Genomic DNA, 19,928 nt, shown 5'->3' with positions numbered 1-19,928 from the left:
AGGGATCTGTGTTAAACAGGGTCTATCAGTCAGTGTGGAGCAGTGTAAATAAGCACCTGCCTTACACAACGCTGTATTAAACACAGCTGATTTAGTGCATGTATTGTTGGGTTTAAGACTTAAGTTTTGTTATTCATATGTATTTTTCATTTATTAGACCAGTGTTTCCCAACCTCAAAAAACTGGAGCCACAGTGTGCACCCAGGACCGAGGTTGGGAAACACTGTATTAAACTACTTCTAATAATTAACATAACTAATAACAAATCAAACCATCATTGATTTACAATACAAATGTGTCTCATTACTAAGAGCATTTCTTCACCTTTTCAGTCCAAACAAATCAAGCAAACAATAATATTAATAATAAAAAGAAGTACCTATTAATAAAAGCATTAATAAGTACCTCTCATTACTTCAGACATGTGTTAATCAGAAGATACATGTTGTTTTAACTGAAAGGAAAAGTAGCCAAGAAGTAGGCAAAGTAAATAAAGTCCTGCGATTATAAAAGCAACATTTTATTTAAAACCAAATCTCACCTGACCATGATAGTTTAATTGTGGGGTGAAGGAAAAAACATTTAGAATTAGTTAAATAATTGTATTCACAATAACAAATTACGGATTGTCAAATAGGCTGCAAAGAAAACCTGAATCTAGTTAAACCTTGCAGGTTAGACTTTAGCTATGCCTGAACATATAAGTGAAACATAAATCTGCGTTACAGGAACACAATAGCTTTGTAAGGTTTTCACTGCTACTAATCTTATTCAAAGGCAAATTTGAAATTTATTTCAATAAAAAATACTTGATGTCCAATATGCACTGTGTGTGAAGTTAACTCAGGATTTATATTACTATTTTGACAGGATACTTACTTGTTTAATACTGATATATTGTTGTTTCCACTGAAATATGCTTCTAAGTACAACACATATGATAACTACAAGTTTCAATGACAAGTAATAGTACATGCAGCACATGGCATATTAAATTGTGTATCAGTGTTTGTTGTGCAAACTTAAATAGCAAAGAACAATTCACGTCCTTATGCTAAAAAAAAAAAAAATCACATAATTTGAGTATCTAAGCACAAAAATGCAATAAGACAATAATATCTGTAGCCATCTTAACTGTCTACACATTGAATTGTGCCAAACAGAGGTATATATATATATATATATATATATATATATATATATATATATATATATCTATCTATCTATCTATCTATCTATCTATCTATCTATATATATACATATATATCTATATCTATATATATATATATATATATATACATACACACTGTATATATATTTCTCTCTCTAATATATAAAATATTATATCTGTCTGTGCTTCTTAAGCAAATGTCACATTGTGCAACTTCAAGTCGTTAGATCAGACTTGCAGATCGATGTTGCTGGACCATGTCAATTTAAATGACTGAAAATTACTGGACATGTTATATTTAGCAACTGTGTGATGATTTTCCAGCACAGTTGTGCTCTCCCCATTTTGTGACAGTCAGTAATATACTGACTTCTTGATGGAGTTGGCACTGTACAAATAGTTAACAGGTAAGAGTTCAGTTGCAAATTTTGCCCCTTTTTTCTCCATTCTGTTGAGGTATGTCAAACATGAGGCATCAGGCATATGAACTCCTGTCCTGTTTTTAATGTTCAAAATACCCATGTTACTTAAACCTCGCTTCTGCATTAAATGCACTGTACTTCTGGATGAGCATTCACTGGTTATCAGCTCTCATGAACACATGAGTTTTCTTTTATGTCTAATGATAATTTTGTTGGAGCAAGTCATGTGCTATTTCAAGAAAGATACTGGCTATTTCACATTATGCAACTGGCTTCACAGGAGCAAGCCACCAACTGCCTCGGACTCCCTTAGATTATGTAAGTAAGTGCTATGACTGAAAAATCACTAGAAAAGTTGTCTAATGAGACATGACCTTTAAAGATACTACCCAAAGGCACTGTGAATCAAGATTCTTTGCTGAAAATTTAAGAGTAAATGTACAGGAATGTCCTGGAATGGAGGAGATGCATTTGTATTACATGGAGGATGACCTACTCTACTGAGTATCATTTATTTCAGCAAATACAGAGTGCACTAGCTAAAATGGAAAAATACAAGAGATGAAAAGGCACCTGGGAAGAACTAGGTTTAGGAGACTTACCTTGATCCGTCCTGAATTTCCCCCTCAGCTTTCTCATCTTTTTGGTTATCCTTTATCTCTTCCTCATCTGGCTGGTCTTTTTTGCTTTGTTCTTCCACTATAACGCACACTTTCTGTTGGCCAAAAAAAAAACCAAAAACAAAAAAACCACAAATAAATAAATAAATAAATAAATACCAATAATAAATTAAACGTAAATAATCACCTTTCCATCCATGCAATAACTTACACACTCCATGGCAACACTGTGAGGTAGAAACAATTCATTACCTGAACCCATTCACGGTTATTGAAGCCTATAAAAACAAAATGGGGTAAAAAGGCAGAAATAGGGATGCTCACTCACTAGATATATAAAATGAAGGCAAATTGTGTTTGTATGCTTCAGGTATAGAATTGTCAAAAAGCATGTCACAAGTAACTGGAGACATCTAGAACAAACCAACCTTGACCAGTCTGCCATTTATTAATGTCTAGGATATAGAAAGAAACAACCAGCATTCAACAATTATTGAGAAAAACATCATTGCTATGACAGAACTGTCAGAGGATATTAAGAATCCCGAAGGCTCACAGATGTTGTACTATTGTTGTAACTGCACAGTACTTCAATGTGCAACAGAAAGGCATAAACAAATGTACAGCCTTATTTTAATATAGATGGAATAAAAAAGAAGACTGTTGACCATGGTGGCACTATTTTCAGCAAACACTGTAATACCAACATTGAAAACCGAACTGGAAAAAAAATATTTGGTTTGACTAATTCAAACTCCAATAGAGCAGTTAGGGAGGAGAAGATGGCTGCTGATTTTGGAAAAGACTAGTAAATTAATACAATGGAAGTCACTTTCTTTGTAAAGGGCTGTTTTGGTTTGGACTAAAGAGCACAGTTGTTATTTTACCTATAGGTTATTTTACAGTAGTGCAGATTACAACTTTGATTTTTTACAACCTGTGTTATAACAATATGTATCACGAAAGCTGGTATTTGGTAAGGAATTCAATCCTCTTTCCTATGAAAAGCAGTTTATGTATGAGTTAAGAATATATAAATACAAAATACCACCTAACACAAATATTTGACTTCTGCATACAGTCTGACTTCTGCTGCAGTTTCAAGTAAAAGTTATTTCTTTACAATCTACAGTGGGTACGGAAAGTATTCAGACCCCCTTCAATTTTTCACTCTTTGTTATATTGCAGCCATTTGCTAAAATCATTTAAATTAATTTTTTTCCTCATTAATGTACACACAGCACCCCATATTAACAGACAAAAAAAGAATTTTTGAAATTGTTGCAGATTTATTAAAAAAGAAAAACTGAAATATCACATGGTCCTAAGTATTCAGACCCTTTTGCTGTGACACTCATATTTAACTCAGGTGCTTTCCATTTCTTCTGATCATCCTTGAGATCACCTTCATTTGAGTCCAGCTGTGTTTGATTATACTGATTGGACTTGATTAGGAAAGCCACACACCTGTCTATATAAGACCTTACAGCTCACAATGCATGTCAGAGCAAATGAGAATCATGAGGTCAAAGGAACTGCCTGAAGAGCTCAGAGACAGAATTGTGGTAAGGCACAGATCTGGCCAAGGTTACAAAAAAAATTCTGCTGTACTTAAGGTTCCCAAGAGCATAGTGGGCTCCATAATCCTTAAATGGAAGACGTTTGGGACGGCCAGAACCCTTCCTAGAGCTGGCCGTCCGGCCAAGCTGAGCTACCGGGGGAGAAGAGCCTTGGTGAGAGAGGTAAAGAAGAACCCAAAGATCACTTTGGCTGAGCTCCAGAGATGCAGTCAGGAGATGGGAGAAAGTTGTAGAAAGTCAACCATCACTGCAGCCCTCCACCAGTCAGGGCTTTATGGCAGAGTGGCCTGTCGGAAGCCTCTCCTCAGTGCAAGACACATGACAGCCCGCATGGAGTTTGCTAAAAGACACCTGAAGGACTCTGAGATGGTGAGAAATAAGATTCTCTGGTCTGATGAGACCAAGATAGAACTTTTAACCTTAATTCTAAGTGGTATGTGTGGAGACAACCAGGCACTGCTCATCACTTGTCCAATACAGTCCCCACAGTGAAGCATGGCGGTGGCAGCATCAGCTGTGGGGTGTTTTTCAGCTGCAGGGACAGGACAACTGGTTGCAATCGAGGTAAAGATGAATGCGGCCAAGTACAGGGATATCCTGGACAAAAACCTTCTCCAGAGTGCTAAGGACCTCAGACTGGGCTGAAGGTTTACCTTCCAACAAGACAATGACCCTAAGCACACAGCTAAAATAACGGAGTGGCTTCACAACAACTCTGTGACTGTTCCTGAATGGCCCAGCCAGAGCAATGACTTAAACCCAATTGAGCATCTCTGGAGAGACCTAAAAATGGCTGTCCACCAATGTTTACCATTCAACCTGACAAAACTGGAGAGGATCCCCAAATCCAGGTGTGAAAAACTTGTTGCATCTTTCCCAAGAAGACTCATGGCTGTATTAGCTCAAAAGGGTGCTTCTACTAAATACTGAGCAAAGGGTCTGAATACTTAGGACCATGTGATATTTCAGTTTTTCTTTTTTAATAAATCTGCAACAATTTCAAAAATTCTTTTTTTGTCTGTCAATATGGGGTGCTGTGTGTACATTAATGAGGGAAAAAATTAATTTAAATGATTTTAGCAAATGGCTGCAATATAACAAAGAGTGAAAAATTGAAGGGGGTCTGAATACTTTCCGTATCCACTGTAGGTATAAATTAATTTTCCACGTGAAATTGTGTTCAGAAGTAAACATTTTTATAACTCCAAAAAAAAAAACATGTAGCTTACTCTTGCTTTTTATAATGGCAGTGAAGGGTGCCAGGGTCCAAACGTGAAAACAAAAGCGTTAAGACAAAACAAATAGGCCAATTTTTCAAGGCAAAAGTGTTATGAAGTATTGATCTGTGTTTTGAGATTGCAAACATGCGGCAAAACAGTATTTAGGAATAATATAAAAAAGCAAAATTAAACCAACGTTGTGAGATTCAACCATTTTAAAAGGAGACCAGACTGTACGCTCTAACTAGTTGTTCTCTTTCCTCCGTGGCAACTTTTCAGTCATAGAAGCATGGTTTCCACCAGTCCATACTTTTCAACAAAAAAGTCATCTCCAAGGGCTTTTACTGGCAATATTCAGTCTTGGTACCCAGATGTTAATTGCTGTACCTGTTCTGTGGACAATAATCACTGAAAAATGTTATACTTATGAACATGTGGTCTTTGACTATATTGAAGCATATTTAATTATTTTGCAAACATATTTTTTGCTGCCACCCACTTCCATCATACACTCTTGTGCTTCTGTGATCTAGAGAGAGAAATATTGAGGGCATACATTGTATGAAATCAAGTGACAAGAACTGAAAAGATGTTATTAGCATTCATTTAGCTTTAATCATGTTGAAGTTTAGTACAGATGTTTTATCATAGCCTGAGTAGTAGCACAGAGGATTTAGGAAAATTTAATCATGTGACTTGAGCACACATCTTTTGTTGTTACAAGCTATGGCAAAACATAACTGTTGAAAAAACAGAACTGCGTAGACAAAGCTTTGGAAATTTGGAAACTGGGGATGTGTGTATCAAACCTCCACCAACGATGCCTTCTGTGAGCAGACAAGTGAACAGGAAACATTTTCTTATCTCAAGAAAATAGCACCAAAACTATATGGTACAATGTATTATTTCCTGTTTACTTTTGTTGTTACAAGCAGGCCTCAGAAACATGATGGCACATTTTCTTAAATGGAAATCTTATCTGCTTCAAGGTGGATATATTCAATGAAGTTTAAAGGCTTTTGATTTCATGTTGGGAACTTGGTATCTTTTAACTCCATCAAAAAAGGCAAGAGCAGGCTAGGTACAGTGCCTTGAAAGTATTTGCCTCCTACCTGATTTTCCCCTATTAAATTGTCTCTGATCTCTGAACATAGTGTAATACAAAAGACAGCCTGAGTAAACACAACATAGTTTAGTTTTTAAATGATCATTTGATATACAGAAAGAAAAAAGTTCACTAACACCAATATCACCACAAATTTGTATGTAATTCACCACCAAAGGCCAGCCATCCTAAAAATCATTCATCTAAGAATCTACATATATAATTCACTAAGGCAAGACAACCATGGAAAGCACGCCGGAAGGGGCGTGGATTCACTAAGCCGACGACAAGTGAGACACCTATGGCGCACGCAGGAAGGTGCCACGCCCACCAACTCCAAGCCCATTGGATACGATGACGACGACGCCCACCAACTCGGACGTGACAACACAGAAATAATGGCGTCATTTATATTCGTCTGTCGTAGAGGCCACATGCAGTGCAGGTCAGGTTAATGTCATGCACCTCCGAGCTACGTTGACTGTTCATAGAGGCATGTTTCTTGCGGAGGTGAATCGCCATATGCAGCATGTGAAACGGTTTGCGAGGGGTATCCTATGTGATCCTTAAAAAAATCCTTTACAACTAAGATTAAAGCACAATGAAGTAAGCAGTCTTGAAAAACCGACTTTTCGGTTACGACGCACAACCGCATGCACCATAGCAAACTGTTTTACACGCTACATACAGCTATTTGCATCCGCGACAAACATGCGTCTTCTTAGATGCTCCTGCAGGAACACGGAAGACGTTTTCCTGCCCACCAACACTCCTTTTTCACCGGCCGGCGTCTACCCTCACTCTCTACGCATTCACACTGCCTGCCCATTTGCCCGAACGCAAAAACTCACCGAACACCCAGTTAGTCCCTTTCGTCTGTGGTAAGAGTCCACATGCACGTCTAAGCCACCGTTTGTTATGCCGCGGGTTTACTATTGTGTTGTATTCTGCTTTCTCCAGAGTTCCATCTCTTCATTCACTTACTGTTGTATTCTCACACCAACCCGTTTCTTTCCAGAACTGTTTAGCATTCAATAAATAATTATGCATGAGATTGACCATGTGTCTGCCCAGCGCAGAGAGGCGAGGGTAAGCTGTTGAACTCCATTCGGGCTGCAAAGGAATTCCTACTAAGTGTGACTCATACGCTCCCACTCATCACATCCCTACCCTTTGTGCACACCCCCCTCTTACCGTGGTCGGGTATCTTGGTGGATTATATATAGAAAAGCAGCCAAAACCGAGGGGTATCCCATAGGGTCCTTAAAGCATTCCTTTACAACTGAGGTTAAAACACAATGAAGTAAGCAGTCTTTAATAGCCGAGTTTTCGTTACGACGCATAACCGCGTGCACCATAGCAAATTGTTTTACACGCTACATACAGCAATTCGCATCCGCGACAAACATGCGTCTTCTTAGATGCTCCTGCACTTTGTTCACAGCCCCCCCCCTGTAGTCGGGTGTCTTAGTGGATTATAAATACAAAGGCAGCCAAAACCGCACAGAGCAATGAAGAGTCTAGAGTTCCATCTTTTCATTCACTTTCTGTTGTATCCTCAAACCCTCCCTTTTTAGACAACTGTATCTTTCCAGAAGTGTTCAACCATCAATAAATAATTATGCGGTGTTTGTTATGCCGCGGGTTCAATATTGTGTTGTATTTTGCTCTCTCCAGAGTTCCATCTTTTCATTCACTTAATGTTGTATTCTCACACCAACCCATTTTAGACAACCGCGTCTTTCCAGAAGTGTTTAGCATTCAATAAATAATTATGCATGACATTGAGCGTGTGAACCCCATTCGGGCTGCAGACCGTGGAATTCCCACTAAGTGCGACTCATACGCTCCCACTGCATACATCCCAACACTTTGTACACACCCCCCTCCCACCTCGCTATTACCGTGGCCGGGTGTCTTAGTGGATTATATATAGAAAAGCAGCAAGATCCGCACAGAGCAATGAAAACTCTACGTCAGTCACACGTATATCTGGACTGTATAAAAACGACGACTCAAGTGACGAGTTGGAGGTGGGCACACGAGAGGGCAGTGCATACTAAACGAGAAATCAGCAGACTAGCATGACGGACGGAGCTGAATAGATGTCGTCCTCCTCTCCTCCCGTTCCAACCTCCGCGCCGTGCACCCCCATCCCTCCGTCTGGCAAGAGGAGGCGCGAGGAAGGTCCGCCAGTTTTCAGTCACGGACGATTGTGTGTTGGTTCGTTCCGTGCATTGTTACAATATTGCTTTTCTTGCTGATTTATTACATTACCGATTTTTCAAATGTTACTTTTCTCCCTGTGCTTAAAAATCATTAAAAAACCGGCCTGATTATGCGGCGTATGGTACGCCACGGGTTAGCTAGTATAGATATAATCGTGCCCGACAATCCAAGAGGTACAATCCCTATTCCATCCAATTTGTATGTATTTTATTCCGCATCATGGGGAGTAAGAAGAAGCTGACAGTATAGGGAGTACTGCTCTCATCTGTGAAGAGAACCAATGGCGGAGCTGCCAATTATGGCATTCTCTGGCAAATGCCAATGGAGCTGCACAGTGATGGGCAGTAAGCACAGGTCCTACTAGAGGATGTTGAGCCCTCATGCCACCCTCATGAAATCCGTTTCTGAAAGTTTGGTCAAAAACATGCACACCAGTAGCCAGCTGGAGGACATTTTGCAGGGCTCTGACAGTGCTTATTCTGTTCCTCCATGCATAAAGGAGCAGATATCTGTCCTACTGCTGGGTTAATGCTCTTCTACGGTCCTGTCCAGCTCTCCTAATGTAACAGCCTGTCTCCTGGTATTTCCTCCATGCTCTGGGGACTGTACAGGGAGAAAAATCAAACCTTCCTGCAAAGGCATGTAAGGATGTGCCATCCTGGATGTGTTGGACTGCCTGTGCAACCTGAATCAGCTGCAGGTACAGCCTCATGCTACCAGTAGTGACAAAGACACTAGCAAAACGCAAAACTAGAAAAAAATCAATCACCTTCAAAACCATTTCCTTTTTTGTGTTTCTCTTGTTGTTGCCTCTCCAATGCACATGTTGTCACTTTCATTTGCACCAAAGCAAGTGAAGTTGAATCACAATCGCTTATGTTTCCTAAACAGACAGATTGATATCCATGAAGCTTAACTGAATTGGTGTTCAGATTGTGATGATTCAGTGTTCCATTATTTTTTTCAGTAGTATATAAAGATGCAGCAAATAAATCAGCCTAGGCTCACTGAATACATTTACATTTGTGCAAAAAACATTCAGCTGCAAGTGAGATACAGTTAGGTCCATAAATATTTGGACAGAGACAACTTAGGAATAAAAAAGCATAATAAAAATAAGTTTGGGAATCTTACAGTCAACAGTGAAGTTTTTAAGCAAGGACAATAAGGAAATATACAGTTAGGTCTATAAATATTTGGACAAAGAAAGCTTTTTTCTAATTTTGGTTCTTTACATTACCATAATGAATTTTAAATGAAACAACACAGATGCAGTTGAAGTGCAGACTTTCAACTTTAATTCAGTGGGTTGAACAAAGAGATTGCATAAAAATGTGAGGGAACTAAAGTATTTTTTTAACACAATCCCTTTATTTCAGGGGCTCAAAAGTAATTGGATAAATTAAATATCTGGAAATAAAATGTTCATTTCTAATACTAATAAAAACGGTGCCGGAAATGACAGCCTGAACTCTTGAACATCACCAGATGCTGGGTTTCCTCCTTTTTAATGCTCTGCCAGGCCTTTACTGCAGTGGCTTTCAATTGTTGTTTGTTTGTGGGCCTGTCTGTCTGAAGTCTAGTCTTCAACAAGTGAAATGCATGCTCAATTGGGTTAAGATCAGGTGACTGACTTGGCCATTCAAGAATTTTCCACTTCTTTGCTTTAATAAACTCCTGGGTTGCTTTGGCTGTATGTTTTGGGTCATTGTCCATCTGTATCATGAAACGCCGCCCAATCAATTTGACTGCATTTAGCTGGATTTGAGCCAACAATATGTCTCTGAACACCTCAGAATTCATTCGGCTGCTTCTGTCCTGTGTCACATCATCAATAAACACTAGTGTCCCAGTGCCACTGGCAGCCATGCATGCCCAAGCCATCACACTGCCTGACTCCACTGTGTTTTACAGATGATGTGGTATGCTTTGGATAATGAGCTGTTCCACGCCTTCTCCATACTTTTTTATTGCTATCATTCTGGTAGAGGTTGATCTTGGTTTCATCTGTCCAAAGAATGTTTTTCCAGAACTGTGCTGGCTTTTTTAGATGTTCTTTAGCAAAGTCCAATCTAGCCTTTCAATTCTTGAAGCTTATGAGTGGCTTGCACCTTGCAATGAAACCTCTGTATTTACTTTCATCCAATCTTCTCTTTATGGTAGACTTGGATATCGATACGTCTACCCCCTGGAGAGTGTTGTTCACTTGGTTGGATGTTGTGAAGGGGTTTCTCTTCACCATGAAAATGATTCTGCGATCATCCACCGCTCTTGTCTTCCGTGGACGTCCAAGTCTTTTTGCGTTGCTGAGTTCACCAGTGCTTGCTTTCTTTCTCAGGATGTACCAAACTGTAGATTTTGACACTCGTAATATTGTAGCAATTTCTCGGATGGGTTTTTTCTGATTTTGCAGCTTAAGGATGGCTTCTTTCACCTGCATGGAGAGCTCCTTTGACTGCATATTGTCTGTTCACAGCCAAATCTTCTACAAGCAAGCACCACACCTCAAATCAACTCAAGGGGCCTCATGTATAAACGGTGCGTACGCACAGAAATGTTGCGTGAGAACTTTTCCACGTTCAAATCGCGATGTATAAAACCTACACTTGGCGTAAAGCCACGCACTTTTCCACGGTACCTCATACCTTGTCGTACGCAAGTTCTCCGCTCGGTTTTGCAGACTGGCGGCACCCAGCGTCAAAGCAATGCTACTGTTCCTGTGTGGTTACTCATTATTTTCCTGACGCGGCTTTATAAATACACTGAAACTAACCGCATATTGTTTATTAGTGTAACGCATCTGATTGTAATTAACTTGTAACAATATAATGGTCCAGGGAACAGCCATAGTATTCCAAATACCATAACTGCTTTAGCGTTGTTACTCTCACTTCTCCTTCTTCTTCTTTCAGCTGCTCCCGTTAGGAGTTGCCACAGCGGATCATCTTTTTCCATATTACTCTCACTGCACCACTCGGAGTATTTATATCACTGTATCTGAGTGTGAATCACAGCAGCAGCTGATCAGAAAGAGAATTATCGGTATACAGCTTCAAGGACACGCTGTCTCAGCCACTGCAAAATGTTTTAAAGCCTTTCCTGTACAGACCTCGCGGTTCAGAAACAGTTTCATCCCAAGAACTTTAAATGCACTCAATCAATTTCACCTTGTAGAACTGTTTGTACTTATAAGTACAATCACCCCACTGTAAACTTGCACTAGTTATAATATCGCACAACCTGAGCCACTTTATAAAGCGCGTATTTACATATGATGACGATATCATTTTTAAGGTGAAATGCAGCAAAATATGTTTATTAAATTATACAGATAAAACTTTAACTTCATTTAAATAATCTATATTCTTCACTGAGAGTGTTGTGAAGGATAAAATAATTAAACATGTACTACGAAGATATTTCAATGTTCCTTAAACGTTTTGAAGAATCGGCGCTAAGCTTACAGATGGCTTAACTTCTATTACAGAGCTGATTGTGTGGCGATCGGTTACTTGGGGAAAGAAAAGCAAGGACTGCAGTGGCGGCTACGCCAATATATATTGAATATAAAACAGAAAGAGAAAATAACAACACAGCTAAAAATGCAGCGACAAATTTCGCAAAAGTTAAATGCTTGTGTCATGAGCACGAGGCGGCTATGCAGTGTCTGCAACGGACGTGGCCATCCACCATGCATAAGCTACATTACTGACATTGGCGGGCGAAGGAGCCACCGATTCTTCCTCTGCCCAGTGCCACCACAAGCCTAGATCCGCCCTGAGTACTGCTGCAATAAATTATTTCATCGAAGTGAAACACATGTTTAATAACGTGCTTTAACTCCTATCATCATGAAAATGATATCACATATACATCTCAGTATTTTAGTTATTCAGAGAGCTGTAATATAACAAATGTAATGGATTCTGTGTCCAGTTGGAGGAAGAGAGCCGGTTTAAGAAGCAAGTAGTGATTCACACGCACAGAGCACATAGAAGATCAAATACAAAACAAAGCATTTAACGTGCTACTTTAATTACAATGTGATTTGAGAAACTGGTTAATTATACGATTTTAAGATGAAGTTTATGATGTTCTACTTTAATGACAAAATAAACTACGTGATTAAAGTGGAAATGTCGAGATTGAAGTTGACATTTCGTGCTTTTTCCCCACTGTGTGCCTTTTTTCTCTGTACCCTAATAAGCTTTCATATGACACTCAGACAGTGGGCTACAACTCGACTTTTCACGGCGACTTTGATATGTGACTTCTTTTTTATTTCCGGCACTGTGCGATTTTGTGAACGTGAGCTTTCAAGTTTCTCCAACACGCTATGTCACTCGATCAACTTCCTTTTGTTGATTATATCACGGTTTATTTGAACAAATAGTATGTTTTTCCTTTGCCTCCACTTGGTATTCGCTGAAATTCTTATATTTTCCCCTGTGCTTTTCACATTGTCTTTTCACAGAAGGCAGAGCTTAAGGGCGATTTATATTGATTTGCATATTCAAAGAGGCGTAATTCTGGGAGGAGTTGGGGCGTTACATAAAGCGCGTGAACGAGCGTTAGTTTTCACGCTGATCGGGATTTATGTAGCAGAACGACGTGGAAGTTGGGAGTACGCACAGATTCCTGCAACTGGATTTTTCTGAGCGTAAGCACATTGCGGCTTTTGTGCTTACGCCATGTTATAGTGCGAGTTCTACGCACGGCGTTATACATGAGGCCCCTTTTATCTGTTTAATTGATAATGACATAACGACGGACTTGCCCACACCTGCCCATGAAATAGCCTTTGAGTCAATTGTCCAATTACTCTTGAGCCCCTGAAATGAAGGGACTGTGTTAAAAAAAAAAATGCTTTAGTTGCCTCACATTTTTATGCAATCGTTTTGTTCGACCCACTGAATTAAAGCTGAAGGTCTGCACTTCAACTGCATCGGAGTTATTTCATTTAAAATTCATTGTGATAATGTACAGAACCAAAATTAGAAAAAAGCTGTCTTTGTCCAAATATTTATAGACCTAACTGTATATTTCCTTATTGTCCTTGCTTAAAAACTTCACTGTTGACTGTAAGATTCCCAAACTTATTTTTATTATGCTTTTATATTCCTATTAAGAAATGGTTCACTGTAGAGTTTTACCAGTGTCAGTGCAGTTTAGCTTTAACTGTTTCTCTTTGTTTTAAACTAATACAGTAATATGTTTTATTAGAAACATATACACTTTCTATGGACAATGTTACCGTTAATACTTTTTCCCTGATTGGCAAAAAATAATCTCTTACAATTTTTTTGATGACTTGATTTCTTTTGACTGCACTATTTCAAAAATAATTTACATGCAGCAAAATGTATTTATTTGCCACTTGAGCGTCAGCAGAAATTTGAATATAGTAGCTTATTAGAAGTCATTTTACCAAACAAAATCACTTAATGGCAAAACTCAATAATGATAAGACTGCTTAGAAAACAGAAAGATATAACCAACTTTTTTGAATTCTGAATCAATTTTGAATCTCAGAGGTAAAACTGTAACAGTCTTGAGAAAATGTTTATTTTATACATGCCAGAAATTTAGGTCAGTAGACCATAAACATCAGGAAATGTGTAGTGACAGTCATTCTGGAAGATGGAAAAATGGTCTTTGACCATCATCCATACAGTTTTTCACCACTAAAATTAACTAACAAAAACTAATGAATAGTGTGGATTGGCAAACTTTGCTCATGGTTTTTTGCAACAATTATGCAATTTTGACAGACTTTTGTCACTGTCCTGCTCCACTGACAGACTGGGGAGATCGTTCCTCCCCCACACTATGCGACTCTTCAATTCCACCCGGGGGAGTAAATGCTAACATTACTCAAAGTTATTGTCTGCTTTTTTTTTTTTTTTTATTACTATTTAATTTAATATTGTTTCTTTGTATCAGTATACTGCTGCTGGATTATGTGAATTTCCCCTTGGGATTAATAAAGTATCTTTCTATCTATTCGCCAGTGACCTTATTCACCAAATATTTTCTTGGAAATTTGACCTGCTCCGGCTTGGGCAAACATTACACCCAGCCCAAAAAGTCTCCTATGATGCTTTGTTAGGCTAGCGTGATATCAAAGAGATGTACTGTAGCAGCCATTTGCAACACTTTCACGCATGCATATTCTAAGTTCGTTGCAGTGTTGTTTCAGGGCGTGCATAATGTTACCACCTGATCAAATTAGATCACCACCTGTTCAAATTAATTTATTGCAGACGCATGGATGCATAGCTTCTCACCTTGCTGGATGCAGCTTCTCCTGCCTCTTCCCATGGGACTCTCCGCTTGTGGTTTTCTGAAGTAGGGGAGTCTTCAGGGCGTCCAGAGTCTGAAGAGCACTCAGGCTGACAAAATGTCCCACTATCCCTTGATACAGAATCTTGAAGGGGGCTCACAGACTAAAACACATGCAGGAAATTATCTATTATAATCTACACACTCTAATTTAAAGATAATACATGGTTAGATTTATGATCCAAATTCCTCAAACTTTACATGAAAAAATGTATTAACACCTAAAATGAGGCCAAGAAAGTAAATGCAAATTTAGAAAAATACCTGAGACTTAATTGTCATTGTTAAATAAAAATAAGGATGTAGTACTTATATCATTCCTATCTACTAATTTATTTTACTAGAATTGACAACTACACACAATATACTGCAGCTTTTACATATTTGGTAGTACAAGTATTTTACAAACACTTTCCAACCCTTTTTGTGCATGCTTTAGTCACTGCTTTAATAGACAGTTATACCAAAACAGATTAAAAACAAGGCTGTGATTAGTGCTGATATCTCAGCCCAAAATTGGCGCATTTCACCGTGTGTGTGTATGTGTGTGAGTGTGTCACTCTTCTCCAAGTACTTCAGTTTCTGCAAACATTCCAAAAAATGGTTAACTTGACTAGTTGAGCTGAATTTATACTGTATTAGTGAGTGTTATATATGACTTTTGTATTGATTTCTGACTAACGTCTTCCTCTTAACACTAGAATTACCAGACTTTTGTTATACTTTTACACCAATATATGTTCCTGTGTTTGAACGACACGGGCAGATGGGGAGTGTCTGATGATTGCATATAGCGCCGAAGTTACTGCTCTTTACCATTCTTTCCTCTGCATGTCCTGGAGTACAAAAGAAACAGCATACAGCAACATGCGAGGACTGGCAGGAACACTCAATAAAACTGAATAAAAAGAAAAGCAAGTGACTGTGAGATACGAAGAAGGCAGCTTCGCCAGCGTTTGTGTGTCAGAACCCGGGGATTTGGCGAATGGCGTTAGTATGCATCGTGGTAAACTGCAGAGCTATAGCGCGTCTTTAGTGAAAACAGCCGTGTCAGATGGGGTTGTATGGATTGATTCTGAACGCGACTGAGAGAATGAAAAGTGAATTAAAAAAAAGCTAACCTTTACAAGGATCATAAATTGCACCGGCTGTTACAGACTGAAATCAAATGTATGCTTTTATTCTAAAACAGTAAGACTAAGAGCAGTTTACTTCTCAAAGCGGAGGGGCAGGATCGAACTTCGTGACCTCTTGATTCCAAGCGGGGGCTGAGTCTATTGAACCACAGAGGCAGTTACAATATACTGCTGTCAATGTCGCATGTTAAGGCGGCTTTTTGTTTCTGCAGTTATATTTTTGAATAAAAGCGCAATTGTGTTATTCTTGTGAAAATGTTTCTTTATTATTTGGACTTCAGGCTTCATACACTATATAGTTTATGCCTACATTTTGTCATCTACTGCTAGAATATAAAAAAATGTTTCTGTTTTAACAATGTGTTGACACAAATTACTGTAGAAACGGAACAGACATGAAATGCGTGTGTTCCAAACAACGATCTATTATTTCCACTCTAAAACTCCACTTCACTCTCAGATACTCAATCAAGGCATGAGCTGAGAGAAGTTCGTGCACGTTCTAAATTGGTGGGGGGATGGAATAGCCGGCTGCTCCAAGCTTCTCTTTATCTGCACATTTAGAAGACAAAGGGCGCTGGTGGAGAGGTGTGAAGGGATTTAAGAAGCGATTTAAGGTGGGATGGAATTACGAGTTTTTTCGTAGGCTCTGGTAATTCTAGTGTTAAAAACACACAGTAAGGTCAGCCACAGGTAAACAGCTCAGTTGTCTGCAGTTATTTTGGTTGAGGGAAGACAGAACCTGCTGGATGTAATTCCCACCTGTTAAGTATACCTTGCTGTTGTGCTATTTCTGGGAGTACAGCTACTGGAAGAGAGAAGTGACACTTAAAGCAATCCCTCAACAATGACTGTGTATCTCTGCTGAGGGAGCAATCATCAGTTTTTGGTCATCAGTATGCCTTCTCTAACTCTTTAAGGCACTATTTTATCAATAATGAAAGAATGTTTAAGAGTAAGATCAACATTATGTACATACCTGTGGTGTAAAATATTTCTGTTCTGTGGCATAAAGTACAGTAGTATTGCTACACTATCATTTTATTATTATAAACTAACATTCAATAAAATAAGTAATAAAGCACTATCAATATCAATGCCACGTAAGCTTAGCAAGCTCCCAAAATATTTTCTGACTACGATTTTTGATTAGCTTACTGGAATATGATGGCTACAACTTTATTAGAATTTTTTTCTGATTTGCTATTTTGCCCATTTGAAACTACATTATTTTGGACAGTGATACAATTTTCATAATTTTGGTTCTGTGTAGTACCACAACGGATTTGAAATGAAGCAATCAAAATGTGATTGAAATGTAGACTTATAATTCAATGGATTTAACAACAACATTGTATGAGCATTTAAAAAATAACATTTTATGCATGGTCTCCTCATTCTCAGGGGCTCAGAAGTATTTGGACAAATTAACATAATCATGAATATAATGATCATTTTCAATACTTGGGTGAAAATGCTTTGCGGTGACTGCCTGAAGTCTGGAAACCATGCTGGGTTTCCACCCTATTGTTGGTTTGCCAAGGTTTTACTGCTGCTGTCTTCAGGTGCTGCGTGTTCTCTGGACTTTCTGCCTTCTGTTTTGTCTTCAGCAAGTGAAATGCAAGTCCAGTTTGAGTTGAGGTGAGTTGATTGACTAGGCCATTGAAGAATATAATACTTCTTTGCCTTGAAAAGCACAGTATGTGTTGGCTCATTGTCCATCTGTACTGTGAAGCACTGTCCTAACAGTTTTGTGGCATTGTCTTAATTTGAGCAGATAGTACAGTCCTGTACACTTCTGAATTCATCCTGCAATTTTTATCAGCAGTTACATCATCAATAAACACTAGAGACCCATTTCAATTGGCTGTCATGCAAGCCCATGCCATAATACTGCCTTATTTCACAGATGATGTAGTATGTTATAGATCATGAGCCATTCCTTCTCTTCTTTATACTCTTCTCTATACATCATTCAGGTACATACTGATTTTAGTTTCATTTGTCCAAAGAAAACTGTTTCAAAACTTTTTTTTTTTTAAAACATATTTTCTGATAAAGTCAAATTTTGCCTTCCTATGCTTGAGGCTTACCAGTGGTTTGCACCTTGTGGTAACCCCTCTGTGTTTACTTTCATGAAGTCTTGTGTTGATTGTAAACTTTGTCAACGATAGGCCTACCTCCCAGAGAGTGTTCTTGGTTTGGCTATATGTTATGAATTGTTTTTGCATGACCAAGGAAAGAATTCTGCAATCAACCAGCACACTTGTCTTCCATGGTTGTCCAGGCCTTCTGGTGTTGCTGAGCTCACCAGTGCATTCATTCTCTTTAAGAATGTACCAGATGGTTGATTTGACACTCCTGGTGTTTCTAGAAGTTCTCTGATGGGTTTGTTTTGTTTTCTCTGCCTAATGGCCTTTTTTACTTGCATGGACAGCTCTTTGGACCTCATGTTGAGAGTTCACAGAGAGAGCTTCCAAATGCAAATTCCACTCTTGGAATCAATGGCAGACCTACCTGCCTAATAGTTAATTATGAGGGACCTGCTCACAGCTGGCTATGAAACAGCTTGTCAGTCAATTGTCCAAATACTTTTAAACCCCTGTAAATGAGAGACCATGTATAAAAATGGCTGTCATTCCTAAATGGCTCATACAATATTTGTGTTAATTAATGCTGAAAGACTACAATTCAATCACATAATGATTTCTTCATTTCAAATCCATTGTTGTAGCATAAAGAGCCAAAATTATGAAAACCGTGTCACTGTCCAAATACTTATAGACCTAACTGTAGCACTCTTGCCTCTTTTTGTGCTTCCATAGGAAGACACATAAAAATGCACTATTTTTAACAATATTTCACATTTTCTTTGTGCTCCTTATTATTTTCACTCTTTAGGAACAAAAGGCAAATAAAGGACAGTTTGCATATCAGATAAAAGGTGGCCCTATACAATTAAATAAAACTAGGGCTGTAACAACTAATATCATAATCAATAAAAAAACAACAGAAATGATCACTTTCATCAATTAGTTGATTACATCATTAGTCTGAGTACGCTGTGCTGTGCAATTGAGTCACTACTTCATTCCGTTTGATAATATGCAGACAGTACGCAAGTGCCAGAAAAGATAGTGTGACCTAAGACTTCCACAGTTTGGGAGCACATTATTCTGAACGCAAAAAAAAAAAAAGGATTTGAGCTGCAAAATGTGTAGGTCTGACGTCTTATGGCATAAGATCACAAGGGAGATGCACAAACATTTGAACAGGAAACATACTGTTGCAGGCTCTGTGGAGGAGGAAGAATTGCCATCATCCCAGTAAGTTGAATGCTACTTCAGTATATGTGATACAGATAAATGAACACAATGCTTGCTAGGATAGGCATAATGACATGACTTTTGGTTTAAAATAATTTGAGTCACAGTCCAGCCCTCTACATGCAAATATAACACTAACATATGCAACATAATTTCATGATAAGCGACTCAAAAAATATTTTCATTAATCATTAGCTAGTAAATGTTCAGATTTCAGCTTGCCATATTTGGGTCTTATTTTGTTATTGACACTGACAAGTCAAGTTAGGTTGGGGAGCACGCACTTATACAGCACGTTGCCACACACACCACAAGATGAAACAGCTTGGGATACTGGTTGGCAACACCCCCAGGAAGACACACGGTCCAGAGTTCCACCCGCCAGAAAAGATCATATATCTGCCACAGCCAGGTGTTACATGGGCGTCCCCTTGGCCTGGTCCAGCCGCTCAGGTACTCAACAATGAGGATCCTGTGAGCTGGATCACCCTCTGGTAATCATTCCACATAGATGTAGTGCCGTAACTGATGCTCCCTCACAATACAGGTAATGTGCCTTATTCGAGTCAACACAAAGTCAAACCAGTGGTATTGAATTTTCCAAAGAGACACAGTACCAAAGGAGTTCAACCTTCATCTCAGGTCACTGGATTGTGTCCAGGTCTTGCAACCATATAGTAAAATGGACGGATGGGTGATATCGTCATCTGTCCTGAAAAACCTTCTAGCGCAGCAATGAAAAATGGCAGACTGTATAGATCAAGATCCCACGTTGGT

At 38.7% G+C, this 19,928-nt stretch overlaps 1 protein-coding gene across 6 annotated transcripts in view; it reads right to left on the bottom strand.

Annotated features, from left to right (window-relative positions):
- Positions 1-19,928, bottom strand: part of LOC120524437 (apoptotic chromatin condensation inducer in the nucleus-like) — a 192,656-nt gene that overhangs the window by 68,684 nt on the left and 104,044 nt on the right. For all 6 annotated transcript variants that reach the window (XR_005632797.1, XM_039746308.1, XM_039746314.1 and 3 more), the window contains 2 exons: positions 14,635-14,793; positions 2,196-2,308 (listed from right to left, as the gene is read on the bottom strand). Coding sequence is in view for 5 of the 6 variants with exons in the window: in XM_039746308.1 (XP_039602242.1) it covers positions 2,196-2,308; positions 14,635-14,793 (272 nt within the window). In the remaining variant the exon portion in view is untranslated. The remainder of the gene's footprint in view (positions 1-2,195; positions 2,309-14,634; positions 14,794-19,928) is intronic.

This window comes from Polypterus senegalus, chromosome 1 (assembly GCF_016835505.1).
Source record: "Polypterus senegalus isolate Bchr_013 chromosome 1, ASM1683550v1, whole genome shotgun sequence".
Lineage (NCBI taxonomy): Eukaryota > Metazoa > Chordata > Cladistia > Polypteriformes > Polypteridae > Polypterus > Polypterus senegalus.
This window is presented reverse-complemented; position numbering and strand designations above follow the sequence as displayed.